At 49.7% G+C, this 19,112-nt stretch overlaps 1 protein-coding gene and 3 non-coding genes across 4 annotated transcripts in view; 2 read left to right on the top strand and 2 right to left on the bottom strand.

The window, feature by feature from the left end:
• The window catches only part of LOC148825729 (uncharacterized), a 44,978-nt gene extending 35,028 nt beyond the window's left edge, over nucleotides 1-9,950 (top strand). Inside the window, exons 9-11 of the mRNA XM_088926218.1 lie at nucleotides 8,192-8,239; nucleotides 8,706-8,869; nucleotides 8,998-9,950. Of these exons, the coding sequence (XP_088782344.1) occupies nucleotides 8,192-8,239; nucleotides 8,706-8,869; nucleotides 8,998-9,159 (374 nt within the window). The 3' untranslated portion in view covers nucleotides 9,160-9,950. The remainder of the gene's footprint in view (nucleotides 1-8,191; nucleotides 8,240-8,705; nucleotides 8,870-8,997) is intronic.
• On the bottom strand, nucleotides 698-770 carry trnav-cac (transfer RNA valine (anticodon CAC)). Its single transcript has one exon. It is a non-coding gene; the product is annotated as a tRNA-Val (tRNA).
• Nucleotides 9,951-13,108: 3,158 nt separating the features above from the next.
• LOC148825728 (5S ribosomal RNA) lies at nucleotides 13,109-13,227 on the bottom strand. The gene has a single exon (XR_016093361.1). It is a non-coding gene; the product is annotated as a 5S ribosomal RNA (ribosomal RNA).
• A 3,414-nt stretch (nucleotides 13,228-16,641) lies between these two features.
• LOC148825727 (U1 spliceosomal RNA) lies at nucleotides 16,642-16,806 on the top strand. Its single transcript, XR_016092225.1, has one exon. It is a non-coding gene; the product is annotated as a U1 spliceosomal RNA (small nuclear RNA).
• Nucleotides 16,807-19,112: the final 2,306 nt, after the last annotated feature.

The following is a 19,112-nucleotide window of genomic DNA, read 5'->3' as shown; positions in this document are numbered from 1 at the left end:
GCGATGTCTTCCTCGTTAGTATAGTGGCAAGTATCCCCGCCTGTCACGTGAGAGACCGGGGTTTGATTCCCCGACGGGGAGTAGCTTTTCTTTCACCTCCTTAGAGAAATGACTGCCTTTCACTTCTCTGTTTTCTTTCACAGCGTCGTGCACCTTTTCATTGCTCTCGCTTTCAGAGCCTCCGCACGGCACACGACTCGACATCAGGAAGCACATTGAAGTGAAAGCAGGAAGCGCTGCGACATGCACTGTGCAGATCCCGCCACACTAAGAGGTGAGTGGGTCTGTTCGATGCACAAAGAACGCTTTGATAAGCGTCAAAGGCAAGTCATTCCGAGTTGGTCGTTTGTGTTTTCCGTTCAGACGCAAAATGCTGAAATGATCTCTCGGCTCCTCGGTTGTCATTTCTGCTCCGTTAAGGAATCACAGCACGCGTCGGCTTCCAGCACGGTGGGTCGGGACACGATGCCGGGGGTCGGAGAGAGCGATGTCTTCCTCGTTAGTATAGGACCTGTCACCTGTCCCCACCTGTCACGCGGGAGACCGGGGTACATCAGGACGCGCATTGAAGTGAAAGCAGGATGCGCTGCGACATGCACTGTGCAGATCCCGCCACACTAAGAGGTGAGTGGGTCTGTTCGATCACAGCGCTAGGCGAATCCCCAATCCCCTTTTGTGCGTGGCGACAAAAGAAGTCTGTTTCCGCCCGGTTTCGAACCGGGGACCTTTCGCGTGTGAGGCGAACGTGATAACCACTACACTACGGAAACAGTGGTAAGATGTGCCCAGCGGCCCAGTGGTGAGCTTCGCCAATGCGATTCAGCTGCTTCCAGTGCCTTTATTGGAGTGCGCTGATGGACCGTGCTCTCTCTCCAGAGACCAGCACGCCTGTCATGGACGGAGCAGGAAAGGCGGCGCCACATTTTACAGCCCTCTCCACGCAATCGACGAAATCGGGCTACTGAAGTGGAGAAAATCACCTCTCCAGAAAGTGCAAATATCATCTTGGAGAGCATAAATCCTATTGCCGAAGGTCAGCCCTGTCTACCAGAGTAGCCCTCCCACAGCGATGATCAGCTCGTCTCACACGCGAGAAGTTTCGGTTGGAAACAAGCGCCCCCTCTTCTCGCACGTTTTGCACGTTCGAGTGGTTTTAATGCGGCTCCTTCGTACACGGTGCTGATCTTTTGGAAAGCAGGAGGCAAAACCGACACGTTCTCATACCGGGAGTCGAACCCGTGCCGCCTGGGTGAAAACCAGGAATCCTAACCCCTACACCATATGGCAGCGAACAACCACGTTTTTCCCGGCATCATGCAAGCAAACTACATAAATATGAGAAAACACGCAAGAGAGTTGTCACTCAGAGTGTCGAAGGGTCGATGTATACTGGGGCTCAGTTGAAATGCAACGTCAGGACTTTTCCGAATTATGTCACACAAAGATAATTTACTACTTGCACGAATGAAGGCAAAAAAAGCCAATCGATGTGAACGAACGGCGCTTTGCAGAGGAGTACTGCCTGACTGGATCGTTGATGAACGACAGAGGCCACTCCGACCTCTTCTCGGTTTTCTTCAATGACTTACTAAGGATCTTCTTCACATTCACCCATGCAGGGGAAGCCAGTTACACCAAAGCAAACGCAGGGAAGTGCATTTCAAGCAGAGACCAGGAGGGACTTGTTTACACCGAGAGTGGTCAGAGAATGGAACAATGCGCCCAGCCCTGTTGCTGGAGCCGATTCTTGATGAGATCTTGGGCTCACTAAGAGGCCCCCGCTGGATGCTAATCTTTCTCTTGTTCTTGCAGGTCCTGCGCTGCTTTTAAGCCGACAAAGCTCGTCCTGGTCTGTCGGCACAGCCCAATTGCAAATGATAGGCTCCGCGTACAGAAGGAACGTGCGTTTGGTACAAGAGTGCACGAAGGCACCGGAAATACATTGGGAACAAATGACCGGTCGCTCAAGACCTCTGTGAAGTACAGGAGCGTGCAAAACGAGGCTGTTTCCACCCGGTCTCAAACCGGGGACCTTTCGCGTGTTAGGCAAACGTGATAGCCGCTACACTACGGAAACCTGCAGGGACCGCTGCTGGTGTCTCGCTTGCGTTTCGGGCTGAGAAAGGGACGCGGCACTTTAGGCAGGGGGCGCTGGAGAGAGGAACAAAGGGCGCGATGAAACAAAATGCCGAAACCCGGGATCGAACCAGGGACCTTTAGATCTTCAATCTAACGCTCTCCCAGCTGAGCTATTTCGGCGGTGCAGAGAGCACACAGCCACCTGCTCCAGCCTTCCTGTGTTGCGGCATGAGCGCACCAAGAGGAGCGGGAGAGTGTTGCAGGAACGTCACTCAGAAGGAAAGGAACATGTGACCGGTCGCTCAAGACCTCTGTGAAGTACAGGAGCGTACAAAAAGAGGCTGTTCCCGTCCGGTTTCGAACCGGGGATTTTTCGCGTGTGAGGCAAACATGATAACAGCTGCACAACGGAAACGGTACTGCCACCGGCAGTGAGTATTCAACCTTATTGCATTACTGCTCCCAACCAGTTGATATCAATTTAATTCCTAAGGGTTATGTACTTGTTTTGAGTATCTCATGTAGAAGTTGTAAACAATTACGAAACGGTCTAAATGAATGATATACTTATGTCCTCTTGATATGTGTAACTCTTTGTAACTGAATGAATTTATATCTTTTTTATTCTGATAACCCTTACGATAAGATCTGTTAGGTTTGCATGCATATTCTATATATTAACAAATGTATCCTCGTGTATTAGTACCTGTGTGTGCGTTGTTTGAGTTATGTCGCATGGTTGGATTCTAAGACCATTAAAATAATCAATTTTGTGATTTACTGCCACAAAAATAATTGTCCCAGTAAATGCCCAAACCCCTACAGAACTGGTGCCTCGTGAGAGAACACTACAACAGTGTGTGATATCCTGTCCCAGCCTGAGGAGCAGACAGCGAGCCTGTCTCTTAATAATACTAATAATACAGTGTGTGATTCCCTGCCCCAGCCAGAGGAACAGACAGTTAGCCTGTCTCTCAATAATAATACAGTGTGTGATCTCCTGTCCCAGCCTGGGAAACAGTGAGTCAGCCTCTCAATAATTATAATACAGTGTGATCTACTGTCCCAGCCAGAGGAACACACAGTGAGCATGTCCCTCAGTAATAATAGAACAGTGTGTGATCTCCAGTCCCAGCAGGAGGATCAGACAGTGAGTCTGTATCTCAATACTAATAATACAATGTGTGATCTCCTGTCCAAGCCTGGGGAACACTGAGGCTGTCTCTCAATACTAATAATACAGTGTGTGATATCCTGCCCAAGCCTGAGGAACAGACAGTGAGCCTGTCTCTCAATAATAATAATACAGTGTGTGATCTCCTGTCTCAGCCTGGGGAACACTGAGCCTGTCCTCAATACTAATTATACAGTGTGTCATTTCCTGCCCCAGTCAGAGGAACAGACAGTGACCCCGTCTCTCAATAATAATAATACAATGTGTGATCTCCTTTCCCAACCTGAGGAACAGACAGGAGTGAGCCAGTCTCTCAATAATAATAAAGCAGATTATGATCTGCTGTCCCAGCCTAAGGAACAGTCAGGAAAGAGCAGGTCTCTCTATAATAATAATACAGAGTATGACCTCCTGTCCCAGCCTGGGGAACAGTGAGCTTGTCTCTCAATAATAATAATACAGTGTGTCATTTCCTGTCCCAGCCTGAGGAACAGTGAGCTTGTCTCTCAATAATAATAATAATAATACAGTTTGAACTCCTGTCCCAGCCTGAGGAACAGTGAGCCTGTCTCTCAATAATAAAAATACAATGTGTTATCTCCTTTCCCGGCCTGGGGAACACTGAGGCTTTCTCTCAATAATAATAATAGAGTGTGTGATTTCCTGTCTCAGCCTGAGGAACAGACTGTGAGCCTCTCTCAATAATAATAATCCAGTGTGTGATCTCCTGTTCAAGCCCAAGCGAAGACACAGTGAGCCTATCTGTCAATAATAGTAATACAGTGTGTGATCTCCTGTCCCATTCTGAGGAACAGACAGTCAGCCTATCTGTCAATAATAAAAATACAGTGTGTGATCTCCTGTCCCAGCCTGAGAAACAGACAGTGAGCCTGTCTCTCAATAATAATAATACAGCGTGTGATCTCCTGTCCCAGCCTGAGGAACAGACAGTGAGCCTGCCTCTCAATAACAAGCAAATGTGTGATCTCCTGTCCCAGCCTGAGGAACAGAGAGTGAGCCTGTCTCTCAATAATAATACAGTGTGTGATCCTCTGTCCCAGCCTGAGGAACAGACAGTGAGCCTGTCTCTCAATAATAATAATACAGTGTGAATTCCTGTCTCAGCTTGTGGAACATACAGTGAGCCTGTCTCTCTATAATAATAATATAATGTATGACCTCCTGTCCCAGCCTGGGGAATACACAGTGAGCCTGTCTCTCAATAATAATAATTCAGTGTGGGATCTCCTGTCCCAGTCTGATGAACAGACAGTGAGCCTCTCTCTCAATAATAATAATACAGTGTGTGATCTCCTGTCCCAGTCTGAGGAACAAACAGTGAGCCTGTCTCAAAATAATAATAATACAGTGTGGGATCTCCTGTCCCAGCCTGGGGAACAGTGTGCCAGACTCTCAATAATATTAATAATAATAATACAATGTGATCTACTGTCCCAGATTGAGGAACAGACAGTGAGCCTGTCTCAATAATAATACAGTGTGTGACCATCTGTCCCAGACCGAGGAAAAGACAGTGAGTCTGTCCCTAAATAATAATAATACAGTGTGGGATCTCCTGTCCCAGCCTGGGGAACAGTGAGCCAGACTCTCAATAATAATAATACAGTTTGATCTACTGTCCCAGCCTGAGGAACAGACAGTGAGTTTGTCTCTCAATAATAATACAGTGTTATCTCCTGTCCCAGCCTGGGGAACAGACAGTGAGCCTGTCTCTCAATAATAATAATACAGTGTGTGATCTCCTGTCCCAGACTGAGGAACAGACAGTGAGACTGTCTCTCAATAATTATAATAATACTGTGTGAGCTCCTGACCCAGCCTGGGGAACATACAGTGAGCCTGTCTATCTATAATAATAATTCAGTGTGGGATCTCCTGTCCAACTCTGAGGAACAGACAGTGAGCCTGTCTCTAAATAATAATAATACAGTGTGTGATCCTCTGTCCCAGCCTGAGGAACAGAGAGTAAGCCTGTCTCTCAATAATAATAATACAGTGTGGGATCTCCTGTCCCAGCCTGGGGAACAGTGAGCCAGACTCTCAATAATATTAATAATAATAATACAGTGTGATCTACTGTCCCAGCCTGAGGTACAGAAAGTGAGCCTGTCTCTCAATAATAATATAGTGTGTGACCACCTTCTGTGGTCTGTTTCAAATCCGTCCGCGATGAGACACCGAGGAGAAATGAAGAGCCCCAGTCGCGCTAGAAAATCACCCGGGAAAGAGACTTTCAATGTAGGAAAAAAAAGTCGTTAGTAACAGACATAATATGTTTGTTTTGTTTTTTTAATCGCTGCGATGTGTGACTAAGCTCAAACGACTAAGAGTTGCCCCCTTTATCTAGATCTGGTAACCTGCTCGTCGCTGGTGGGCTAGATCGTGTCCCCCGTCACTATACTGGGGAAATAGGACCCACACAGACCGCAGGGTAAAGCACCCCCTGCTGGCCCCACAGAGAGGGAGAGGGAGAGGTAGGGAGAGAGGTAGGGAGGGGAAAAGGGAGAGGTAGGGAGAGAGGTAGAGAGAGGGAGAGGTAGAGATAGGGAGAGAGAGGAGGAGTACAAATTCAAGCAGAGGCCTGAGTGGAGCACTGTCGTATGGCCCTGACATCAATCCCTCAACTCTCTGCATAAAGCAGTGTTGTCAAACCCTGACATCCCACACCCTCCACTATCTGCATAATGCACTGTCGTATGGCCCTGACATCCAACCCCCGCCAATCTCTGCGTAAAGCAGTATCGTCAGGCCCTGACATCCAACCCCCGCCACTCTCTGAATAAATAAGTGCCGTATAGCCCTGACACCCACCCCTCCACTCTTTGCATTAAGCAGTCTCGTCAGGCCCTGACATCCCACCCCCGCCACTCTCTGCGTAAAGCAGTATGGTCAGGCCCTGACATCCCACCCACGCTACTCTCTGCCTAAAGCACTGTCACATGGCCCTGACACTCACCCCTCCACTCTCTGCGGAAAGCACTGTCGTATAGCCCTGACACCCAACCCTCCACTCTCTGCATTAAGCACTGTCGTATAGCCCTGACACCCACCCCTCCACTCTTTGAATAAAGCAGTGTCGTCAGGCCCTGACATCCCACCCCCGCCACTGTCTACGTAAAGTAGTATCGTCAGGGCCTGACATCCCACTCCCGCCACTCTCTGTGTAAAGTAGTGTCATATGGCCCTGACACCAATCCCTCCACTCTCTGCATAAAGCAGTGTTGTCAAGCCCTGACATCCCTCCCCCGCCACTCTCTGTGTAAAGCACTGTCGTATGGCCCTGACATCACACCCCCACCACTCTCTGCGTAAAGCACTGCCGTATAACCCTGACACCCACCCCTCCACACTCTGCGTTAAGCTGTGTTGTCAGGCCCTGATATCCCACCCCCGCCACTCTCTGTGTAAAGCAGTGTCATATGGCCCTGACATCCCACCCCCACCACTCTCTGTGTAAAGCACTGCTGTATGGCCCTGACATCACACCCCCACCACTCTCTGCGGAAAGGACTGTCATATAGCCCTGACACCCACCCCTCCATTTTTTGCATAAAGCAGTGTCGTCAAGCCCTGCCACTCTCTGCGTAAAGAAGTGTCGTATGGCCCTGACATCCCACCCCCACCAGTAACTGTGTAAAGAAGTATCGTCAGGTCCTGAAATCCCACCCCTGCCACTCCCTGCGTAAAGAAGTGTCGTATGGCCCTGACATCACACCCCCACCACTCTCTGCCGAAAGCACTGTCGTATAGCCCTGAAATCCCACCCCTCCACTCTCTGCATAAAGCAGTGTCGTCAAGCCCTGACATCCCACCCCCACCACTCTCTGTGTAAAGCAGTGTCATATGGCCCTGACATCCCACCCCCACCACTCTCTGTGTAAAGCAGTGTCATATGGCCCTGACATCCTAGCCCCGCCACTCTCTGTGTACAGCACTGTTGTATGGCCCTGACATCACACCCCCACCACTCTCTGCGGAAAGCACTGTCGTATAGCCTTGACACCCACCTCTCCACTCTCTGTGTAAAGCAGTGTCATCTAGCCCTGACATCCCACCCCCTCCACTCTCTGAATAAAGAAGTGTCGTATGGCCCTGACACCCACCCCTCCATTCTCTGCATAAAGCAGTGTCGTCAGGCCCTGACATCCAACCCCCGCCACTCTCTGCGTAAAGCAGACATGTTACAGACATTTACAACAAAGACATATTATAAAATATTGACATATACTGTAGGCGGCTGGAGCATTATTGGGAGACAGACTCACTGTTCCTCAGGCTGTGACAGGAGATCACATACTGGGCTGCCAGATCAACTGAGTTCCCTCCTCCCTCTCCCAGTAGGATTGGGACCCGTTGTGATTCTGGCAGGTGTGGGAACTCTGGGATTAGATTTCTGAATTTCGGGAAGAATGTTTCTCTAATCCCAGAGTATCTGTCACAGTGCAGTAGGAAGTGCACCTCTGTCTCTATTTCTCCCCGCTGGCAGTGGGAGCACAGCCTGTCCTCTCTGGGCAGCCAGGTCTGCCTGTGTCGCCCAGTTTCTATGGCTAGGTTGTGGTCACTGAGCCTGTACTTCGTCAGGGTCTGTTTCTGTTTGTTATTTTTTATTTTGGTCAAATATTCAGCTAGTGTGTATTGTCTGTTTAAGGTTCTGTAGCATTCCAGTTTATGTTGTGTTTGTGTGTGTGTGTCCCAGTGTGTGAGATATTGCTGTTTGATCTGTGCTGTGATGTGGTTGAGTCTGGGTTGTGGTGCTCTTGCAGTGCTGTCCTGAGGCTGGTTAGTGTCGGTGTCACTCACTGCGAGTGTGATCTCAGCAGAGTCTCTGTGCTCTTGGGACACTTGACTCACCTGTCTCTCTCTTTCTCTCCCTGTGCTGTCCCTCTCCTGCCCCCTCTCTCCCTCCACGGACTCCAGCTGGAGGAGGTCCAATCACCACCTCCTGTGAGACAGAAGAAAAAGAAGGTGGGTAATGCTCTGATCCTCTCCTTATTCCTGTCCAGTGTCCAGTCAGTGTCCAGTCAGTGTGTCTGTATGAACCCCTCTCTCTCTCAGTGCAGTGTTCATGTACTGGAGTGTCCAGTCAGTGTGTCTGTATGAACCCCTCTCTCTCTCAGTGCAGTGTTCATGTACTGGAGTGTCCAGTCATGTGTCTGTATGAACCCCTCTCTCTCTCAGTGCAGTGTTCATGTACTGGAGTGTCCAGTCAGTGTGTCTGTATGAACCCCTCTCTCTCTCTCAGTGCAGTGTTCATGTACTGGAGTGTCCAGTCAGTGTGTCTGTATGAACCCCTCTCTCTCTCAGTGCAGTGTTCATGTCCTGGAGTGTCCAGTCAGTGTGTCTGTATCAACCCCTCTCTCTCTCAGTGCAGTGTTCATGTACTGGAGTGTCCAGTCCGACTCTTAACGTGACTCTCCTGTCTCTGCTTCAGAAGCGCCGATGCGTCTTTTTGAAGTCCCTGAGCTGCGTGTCAGTGGAGACAGAAGATCAGGACGAGCCGATGGAGGCGGCGGAGACCATAGCTCAGGAGAGGAAGAGCGAGGGAGAGGAGGAGCAGGCTGCCGGGAAGGACAAGAAGAGAAAGAGGAGGTGCAGGTGAGCAGACAGGGGGGCGCCGCCCGGTCGTGTCTGTGATTCAAGGAGGAGTCTCCTCTTGCTGTTTGATGTCATGGTGACGTCTGTGTCTGTGTCCCTCACACCTGCAATAACAATATTCTTTCCAGGTTCCTTTCCTGGTTCTGTGCCTGCTAAGATCTGGACTGGACTGGACTGGACTGAATTGGACTGGACCGGAGCTGAGGGACACCAGACGACTGGACTGCAGCCTAGGGACACCAGACTGGACTGGACCGGAGCTGAGAGACACCAGACTGGACCGAAGTTGAGGGACCCCAGACTGTGCTGGACCGAAGCTGAGGGACCCCAGACTGGACTGGACAGGAGCTGAGGGACACCAGACTGTGCTGGACCGAAGCTGAGGGACCCCAGTCCAGACTGAAGCTGAGGGACCCCAGACTGTGCTGGACCGAAGCTGAGGGACCCCAGTCTATGCTGGACCGAAGCTGAGGGACCCCAGTCTGTGCTGGGCCGAAGCTGAGGGACACCAGACTGTGCTGGACCGAAGCTGAGGGACCCCAGACTGTGCTGGTCTGAAGCTGAGGGACCCCAGACTGGACAGCACTGGAGCTGAGGGACACCAGACTGGACTGGACTGGAGCTGAGGGGCCCCAGACTGGACTAGACTGGAGCTGAAAGGCCCCAGATTGGACTGGACCAAAGCTGAGGGACCTCAGGCTGTGCTGTACCGAAGCTGAGGGACCCCAGACTGTGCTGGACCGAAGCTTAGGGACCCCAGTCTGGACCGAAGCTGAGGGACCCCAGTCTGTGCTGGACCGAAGCTGAGGGATCCCAGACTGGACCGAAGCTGAGGGACCCCAGTCTGTGCTGGACCGAAGCTGAGGGACCCCAGACTGGACCGAAGCTGAGGGACCCCAGTCTGTGCTGGACCGAAGCTGAGGGATCCCAGACTGGACCGAAGCTGAGGGACCCCAGTCTGTGCTGGACCGAAGCTGAGGGACCCCAGACTGGACCGAAGCTGAGGGACCCCAGTCTGTGCTGGACCGAAGCTGAGGGACCCCAGACTGGTCTGGACTGAAGCTGAGGGGCCCCAGACTGGACTGATGACCTTTTGTTAAGCATCAATAAAAATTTTTTTTTAAAAATCTGTTTAGCTTTTGGTTTTTTCCCTCCCCCCCCCACCCTAAGGTTGCTGCTGGGAGAGGTGTGAGTGGGGCCAGCAGGGGGCGCTCTCACCCTGCAGTCTGTGTGGGTCCTAATGCCCCAGTATAGTGACTTGGGACACTGGACTGTAAACAGGCACCGTCCTTCGGATGAGACGTAAAACCGAGGTCCTGACTCTCTGTGCTCGTTAACAATCCCGGGGTGTTTCTGGAGAAGAGTAGGGGTGTTACCCCAGTGTCCTGGCCTGATTCCCCCCCTGGTCTTGACCCATCATGGCCTCCTTATCACCCCCCTCTCTGAACTGGCTCCATCCCTCTGCTCTCCTCCCCACTGAGAGCTGCTGTGTGCTGAGCGGACTGGAGCATCATCCAGGTAGGGGCTGCACACTGGGGGGGCTGGAGGGGATCCCCCTGACCTGGGAGGAGCTCTGAGTGGAGAGTCCAGACTTATTAATTATTATTATTATTCGTGCTGCACTGGGCTTCAGTCCTGGCAGTGAGAGGGGGACTCTGTGATCAGTACAGATACTTATGACTGTCTAATAATACACGATGCAAATGGAAAACAGGGTAGCGCTGTAGTCCCTTCGAAACGTTTTGAACTGCCAGAAGAAGTTTTCACAACCCGGACTCGTGAAGGTACAGGTCTTCTCCCTTCGTCCGGAGTAAGGTGAGAGGTCACCCCCTCGGGGCGCAGTATCCCCGATGCACCCCCCCACCACCACCCAAAACGACACACACTTCTGTGACGATTGGGAGACCCCGGTTCGACCAGCCCCTGCGGTGGAGGAAACGACCCGCTGGAGAGAACACGCAGACTCCACACAGAAGGGTCACCTCGGCATTTATTCCAACAGCAAAACAACACCAGAGAGAAACGGTCTCCGAAAGATAAGCGCACACCGGGAAAAACACGACGGGGTCATTACAAATGGGAATAGGAGTTCTTTTTTTCTTTTCCGGATGTCAGTTGTATCGTGTCCTGGTGATTTCTCCCGTTTCGAATGGAGTTTAATGTCGCGTTTCTACTTTATTAGAGAGAGGCACTGAACTTTGGGTAACGTGACATCCACCCAGTATTACTAGTAGGTTGATAAATATAAATGTTCTTTTTCCCCCCGTATGATACCTCCCGAAATATAACGATGGCCAACTCCTTAAGTCGAAATTTAAACCCTTCTCACGCTACAAGACAGTCCGTCAACATCGCCGCGGCCCGAAGCGCGACCTTCGGTATGACGTTAGCCGAAGGGGGTGGGGTAAGTACGTCACAGCGGGGGGAAGCCCCTATCACGTGAGAGGGGTGCGGCGGGCGACGAGCCCCCGGGGGCGAACAGAAGTTGATTTGCGTGGGGTGTGGAAACACTACACGACCGGGCAAGCGAGCCGTTTTTTTTTGTTTTGTTTTTTCCAGAACATCAGAACAACCGCAGAGATGAGCATCGATCCACCTCCAGACGTTTCCTTTTTTGTCCTCTTTGGCCTCCAAAATAAAATAAAAAACTGGGATCCATCATAGCGTTGCCAAATTAAAACGTCAACCACTTTTCGGGCTTTCGTGCTGTCCATGATGAAACCGTCATGGTTGTGTAAGCATACGTTACGTCACAGACCGGCGGCGCTCGGACGTGAGGAGTGTCGTTACGTTTTTGAAATGGCACGTCAGACAAGATCTCTGACAAGATCTCCGAAAAACCCAAACCTGTAAGATTCAATTTCAATTCAGTTTTTTTATATAGCGCCTTTCACAACAAGAATGCCCCAAGGCCCCGAACAAAGGAGTTGTTCCACACCCCCGCCACCCTCTGTGTACAGTAGAGCCCCCTGTACTGACTGGAGGAGCTCACCCAGCTGTGTCTGGAGAGAAGCCGGGGTATCGGCTTCAACCACAGGGCTGGGCGGCTTGTTCCCCACCCCCACCCCCTTCTGTGTACAGAAGAGCCTCCTGTCCTGACTCCAGTAGGAAATGTCACCTGGAGGCAACACACCGGCTTCTTTTAACAGATCACCTCGGGAATCGGGAACAACGGAGCTGTGTGCGGCCGTCTGTACGGAGGGGTTCAGCGCGGGGGGGCTCCGGGCTCGGGTCTGAACCCGGGGGGGGGGGGGGACTGTCTGTGTGGAGTCTGCATGTTCTCCCTGTATTCTTCGTGTCCAAAGACAGGCTTTTGGGCTAATTGGCTTCTGGGAAAACTGGCCCTGGTGTGTGTGTGTCCTGTGATGGAGTGCTGTCCTGTCCAGGGTGTGTGAGTGAGTGTGTGTTTGTCATGTGATGGACTGGTTCCTGTCCAGGGTGTGTGAGTGTGTGTGTCTGAGTGTCCTGTGAGGGACTGGTGTCCTATCCAGGTTGTGTGTGTGTGTCCTGTGAGGGACTGGTGTCCTGTTCAAGGTGTGTGAGTGTGTGTGTGTGTCCTGTGAGTGACTGGTGTCCTGTCCAGGGTGTGTGAGTGTGTGTGTGTCCTGTGATGGACTGGTGTCCTATCTAGGGTGTGTGTATGTCCTGTGATGGACTGGTGTCCTGTCCAGGGTGTGTGAGTGAGTGTGTGTGTGTCCTGTGATGGACTGGTGTCCTGTCCAGGGTGTGTGAGTGTGTGTGTCCTGTGATGGACAGATGGTACCAAGCCTGGACACCCATGAGACACTGGCTTCCTCAGAAGACTCTCACGGAGGGCACACTGTCCTTAACCCGGGTCCAGAAGAAACTACAGTGATCTATAATTCCTGCGCCTCGGAAGGGTTTATGACGTCTATGTCCGGCGCCCGCGCCCGTGGACCAGCGGTTTGGCGTCGCGCTCCGCAGCTCGAGCTTCGGTGCGAGGCAGGGCGGGAGGGAGTCGATGTGGCCTCGGCGCCATCTTTGCTGGTGAGTCAATTGTGACCGTTGCGGTACAATAAACCATCAACCATCAAACCTTTCCTCGATCCTTTGCGGACTTGTTAAACTGTTCATGATCAGAATAAAAAACGCTCACGCTAATACACAAGCACCCGTGTCTCGCCAAAGCTGACAAATAAACAGACGGACAAGCCGCACTGCACGTGTGAACAGGGGAATGAGCGAGCGAGCGGGGATAGGGCGCCTCCTGCGCTTAAAAGCTTACAGCACCTGGTATTCCCAGGCGGTCTCCCATCCAAGTACTAACCAGGCCCATCCCTGTTTAGCTTCCGAGATCAGACGAGATCAGGCGTGCTCAAGGGGGTGTGGCCGTAAGCAAGAGCAAAGCTCGCTGGCACCCTTTTTATTGAGAGGACAGCTCCGTCACCTCTTTTACGACGCTGCTTTTTTTCCCTTGCGTTTTTCTCTTCTTCCCACGTTCTCTCTCTTCACTGCCTTCGTCCCTGCTCTATTTCACTTCAGCCTTTCACTCTTGCTTCCTTCCAATGAGGACGGAGCTGCGGGAGAAAGGGCGCTATAGAGGATCGCTGTGGAGAGCTGCTGCTGTGCTTTGACTTCTGAGCTCTGTGGAAAACGATCTCAATACAATTCTGAAAAACGCGACTCCCTGAACGCCAGCCGAACAAGTCTTTAAGTGGATATCTAATAAGTAAATTGATTCTTATAATGTAGAGAGCTTTGCAAAGAAATATATTGGGGCTTTTAGATAATATATTTCAAGGATGTAATTGCTGTGCTACAGTACGTGCAGAATTTTAGAAAACAGTGCGTCAACAAAGTACACTGTTTAGGTTACTTTAGAAGACAATGTACCAAAACAATATATGCTGTCTGGGTCGTTAGAATTAGCTGAAAGTAACTGATAAGCTTTGAATAACATATCTAGTGCTTCTTCTTTCGCTTTTTGATGTAATCTGTTTTCTCTTAGGGAAAGTGGAAGTTTTAGAAGGGACAAAGCGCTGAGCTTTTTTACAGCGCAACGTCTTATGAAAACCCTGTACTGCTTGGAACAAATTGAGTCTCTGGTTGCTCCCAATATTGAAATAAAGACCTTACTCAGGTGAGAACTCTCTCTTGTGGCTTCCTTGATAGTTATATTTCCATGACACCGGTTTAATGTCTGTAGATTGTATCTTATTTTTATTTTTTGTTTTGTTTCATGTTCATATTATGTGTTTTCACCCAGTTGACTCCAGTTAATAACAGTTCACCCAGTTAATAGCCACTTTTTATGCGCGAAAAACGGGTGATCTTTCTATCTCGTGATCAGCTTAGTATCTTTCTGTAAGTTTTTTTCTTCTTAATTAAACGTTTAAAATACATGAATTTCATAAAGACAACACACGTTTCGAACAGAAAAAAATCATATTCTGTTCTCTTCCTGGTATGTATAACAGATCAGCAGGTCTTATTTTCCCAATTGCTTTTTTCCACTGTATTTATCATAATGGCTAGCCAATGTCCTCTCTTAGCTAGGTAATGTTACTTGTGGATGTGCTTCTGCGTTGCGTAGAAGCACATGTATCCATAGAAAGTGTATTATACTACTATTTGAGCTACAGTACATAAAAATAATTATATCGTTATTAATTTCTTTAGGTACGTGGTTCCATATTATATTCCCTATTAATCAAATTCTAAAAGTATGCTTTTGTTTACTCCGATAACGAGCACATTCACAGAAAATGTTAATATCTTATGACTTTTCACAAAGTATATAAAGTTAAGATGGTCAGAAGGAGCATGTAAAAACGTTTCCGAAACGTGGTAAAATCTTACTACATGTAAGACTTTGATGCTTAAAATGTTTAGGAAGAAAGTGGAATACTGGTGTGTTTTTTTTCTTTAAACTACCAATACCAGCCATATACAGTTTACACTATATGTTTATGTTCCTAAATTAATATAGTTTATGGTGGTGTATCGTGGTTGTAGAGGTTTGATGGGTTTACTGAGACAGTTATTAATTGTAGCAGTAATCACGAGGTTGTTCGTTGTGGCTTTTAGAAAATCAATCGTCAGAACAACTAACAACGCACACACACGGGTTCAATACATGAGATACATTTATTCATATAAATTGTGCACCAAACATATACTAGTCTGCCTGGATACGAGCGGCAGACCTTACTGTGAGGGTTATCAATATACAAGGTATATAATCTCGAAGAGATGCCAACACAAAGAGATACACAACAGAGAATATATGTCAATATATATCGTTCGGTTACCAAATCGCTAATCAGTGTTATTACCCACTGTTACTCTAAACTCGGAAGTAAATACATTACTCATGAATTAAATTGATAACAACTTGTGTTGAGGTACAATTGAATTCTCGAGACACAATGTAGAACATGGGGTTTACTTATCCACTGTGTATGGATTTGGAATCTCCCGGCACGAACACCAAACCAGCTGACAGGCTCTGTTGCAGCCTCTGTTCCAGCGGTTGTCCAATGGGCGTTGTCCCGGCGTCCTCTGGCTACCGGCCAACCAGTTGAGGTACAGCTCGGAGTAGGACGGGCGGAGGAATCTGACTGCGGCGCACAGGGCAGTCGTTGCTCCGAGGAGATCTACCAGCAGTCCAGCTGGCTAGTAGAAAGTCTCTATGCACAGAGTGTGACCGCGAGTCCTCACAAGTCACTCTTTTGCCTGGGAAGAAGCTGGTTCGTTCCTGGTCCAGCGCTGCTTCTGAATAAGCTATTCAGGTTGTCGATGAGGGTCCAACTGTAGGCTGCCGTTGATCAAGCGGATCATTCACGTTGGTAGAATTCTGAGTACGTATGGGATCCTCGGCCTCGCGCTTAGAACAAAGTCCAAGTCCCTTTGCAGACAACAGCAGTTGTCACGTGATTGTCTCTGAGGATGCGCGAAAATGGCCAAGGAGAGCCCCGATCTGAGCTTGCGCTCCCTTTTTGACCAAGACATAGATGTGTGCTGATTGGTTGAGAGTTTGGCGGGCATTAGAGACCCACGTGGTATTACCACGCCCTGCCAGTCCCTGATTGGTTGGTCAAGGTGAGATATGAGTCACTTACTCTTGACACTTAGGAATGCAGTCCAGATGTCCATTCAGCACTCCCTAGACAGATAGGCACCAATGGATGACCATTGATCATGATAGCCAGGCTAAGCTAAGTGCATCCCCATCTGGGAGCTGTCCATTATCAAAAGAAAACATCTTAAATCAACCTGCATGAATACTTTCTCTGTGGCTGCACCACAAAGATGGAGGGTGAGATGGGGCCTCATTTAGGACAGAATACCACCGCCTAATTCTGTCTTATTAACAAGCATTGCCACTACAACGGCATCTCTCCTGTCAAACTTCCTCCTGACGTGTTTGACAGGATCTGGGCCGTGGTGAACAGTGGGAAAGACGCCCTGTGGAGAGTGAGGAACATGGGGCTGTTCAAAGGCATCGAGGTCCCAGTCAAGGCAGCAGGTAGCCTGGCCCTGTTCATCACCCGAGAGAACTATTACCTCAGAGATCTGTGGAGAGAAGGGAGGGAGGAAGCAGAAAATCTGTGGGAAATTGAGAGCATAGGTCAATATCTCAAGAAACTGTGAAAAACATTATCATGTTTAAGTAAAGAATGTGATTTGCACCAGAAAAAAATAAATTGTTGCTATATAACTGGTACCGTGTCAATATGTAATGAGATGTGATTATATATACTGTTTTAAGTATATATATTAATGTAAAGCTTTCTAATTTGTGATGTCCTGTATTTTTTTGTGAAAAGAAAATAAAGTTCTTAAAAAATCGATTCACCCAGGGCGAGGCTCGGCCATTGCACTCCGGCTGTGCTGACCCCTGCGAATTCCCCAAATGTGGGAATCTCGACTGCATAATTTCTGGTAGTGGGGGACTGCGTTCGCGCTCTCTCCTGATGTGCTCGGTCCAATATCAGATACGGGAGAGTTAGGACACCACGAGCTGCGATAGGATCCCAGTTCGAAAGGAGTCGATGCCACTGCTGGTTCCCAGTTTCTTTTAGTTAGAGGTCCGGAGAAGCATTTCAAGCTGGTTACACTACTCCTTCCAGACATTCATTCCCTTTTCAAAGTCAGTCGTTTTGCTGTTGTCTGCATTATTTAGGCTGATTATCGAGGTTAGCCTTTATTTGGTCATGGGGGCCTCGGTACTGTATGCTAATTCTCAAGACAGTTTCACCCGTTTTCTGATTGCTAGGTTCTGTACCAGTGCAGACATGTCAAACAGTGAATGGCTGTACCTCTATTGTATCCGTGCTCAATGAATGAAATCAGTAATAAATGAATATATGTATAGTTATACGAAAAACAAGTGGTTTATCGACTCATCTTCATTTGCAGATTTAGAGGCAGCTTCGATATTCGGGGGAGGCGTAAAACATGGTGCTGATCTTTGGAAAGCAGGAGGCAAAACTGACACGTTCTCATACAAGGAGCTGAAACCAGGCCACCTGGGTGAAGATCAGGTATCGTAACCGCTAGACCATATGGGAGCATACAGCCATGTTGTGCGTGCGTCATGTAAGCAAATTGTAATTGCTGCCTTCATGACCTGCTTGATGGAGAAAACACACAAGAGAGTTGGCACTCAGAGTGTCGAAGGGTTGATGTATCCTAGGGCTCAGTTGAAATGCAGTGTCAGGACTTTTCCGACTAGTGTCACACAAAGAGAGTACATCCTTTCCTACTGGCTGTGTATGTCTCGGTAACTTGCTGTGATCGTATAGTGCTCAGAATTTGTGTTGTGGCCGCAACAACCCCGGTTCGAATCTGCATACTGGCAGAATAGGAGGAGTACTGCCTGACTGGATCGTTGATGAACGACAGAGGCCACTCCGACCTCCTCTTGGTTTTCTTCAATGACTTACTAAGGATCTTCTTCACATTCGCCCATGCAGGAGAAGCCAGTTACACCAAAGCAAACGCAGGAAAGTGCATTTCAAGCAGAGACCAGGAGGGACTTGTTTACACCGAGAGTGGTCGGAGAATGGAACAATGCGCCCAGCCCTGTTGCTGGAGCCGATTCTTGATGAGATCTTGGGCTCACTAAGAGGCCCCCGCTGGATGCTAATCTTTCTGTTGTTCTTGCAGGTCCTGCGCTGCTTTTGAGCCGACAGAGCTCGTCCTGGTCTGTCGGCACAGCCCAATTGCAAATGATCGGCTCCACGTACAGAAGGAACGTGCGTTTGGTACAAAAGTGCACGAAGGCACCGGAAATACATTGGGAACAAATGACCGGTCGTTCAAGACCTCTGTGAAGTACAGGAGCGTGCAAAACGAGGCTGCTTCCACCCGGTCTCAAACCAGGGACCTTTCGCATGTTAGGCGAACGTGATAGCCGCTACACTACGGAAACCTGCAGGGTTCGCTGCTGGTGTCTTGCTTGTGTTTCGGGCTGAGAAAGGGACGCGTCACTTTAGGCAGGGGGCGCTGGAGAGAGGAACAAAGGGCGCGATGAAACAAAATGCCGAAACCCGGGATCAAACCAGGGACCTGTAGATCTTCAGTCTAACGCTCTCCCAACTGAGCTATTTTGGCGGTGCGGAGAGCCCACAGCCACCTGCTCCAGCCTTCCTGTGTTGCGGCATGAGCGCACCAAGAGTAGCGGGAGAGTGTTGCAGGAACGTCACTCTGAAGGAAAGCCACCCAGGTGCGCCCTCTGAGCTCTGTCCAGCGCATCTTCCTCGCATGGACTCCTGCCTGCGACGGGCAGGAAACAATTAGCAAGAACAGAACGACACCCCATGGGTGTCTCATGACCGCACCTTAGGTTGTGACACGTGCAGGTGTGAGGGGTTGCCGGGCTACTTTGGAGCAGAGCTTGGGCGGAGGGGGGGCGGGAAAGCAGACAAAGAGGTGACACCTCAAGGTCTGCACGATCACAGCTCTCCGCCGCCCCAGGCTTCCGCTCGATAAGCTACTGGACACACCCGCCCCTCCTCACACAGACCGTGGAAAAGCCCCCGAGTGGGAGGGCTCTCTCTTCCTCCCAGGAGCTCTTGGACACGACGCACAGACAGGGCGCGGGGAGCTGCCGCCTGCAAACACGGCTCCAGGCAGGACTCCACTCCGCAGGAGCCGCAGAGCAGAGGAGATGGGGGCAGCTTAGCTCCTGTGCAGAGACCTGAGCTGTTGTTGCTGCGGACGCTGTCTTTTCTGCACTCGGGGTAGGGGTGAATGTTGAGTTGCCCTTAGAAATGAA

The sequence above is a fragment of the Atractosteus spatula genome, chromosome 10 (genome assembly GCF_055471065.1).
Source record: "Atractosteus spatula isolate fAtrSpa1 chromosome 10, fAtrSpa1.hap1, whole genome shotgun sequence".
NCBI lineage: Eukaryota > Metazoa > Chordata > Actinopteri > Semionotiformes > Lepisosteidae > Atractosteus > Atractosteus spatula.
Note: the sequence above shows the minus strand (reverse complement) of the source record. Positions and strands in the feature narration are given on the sequence as shown.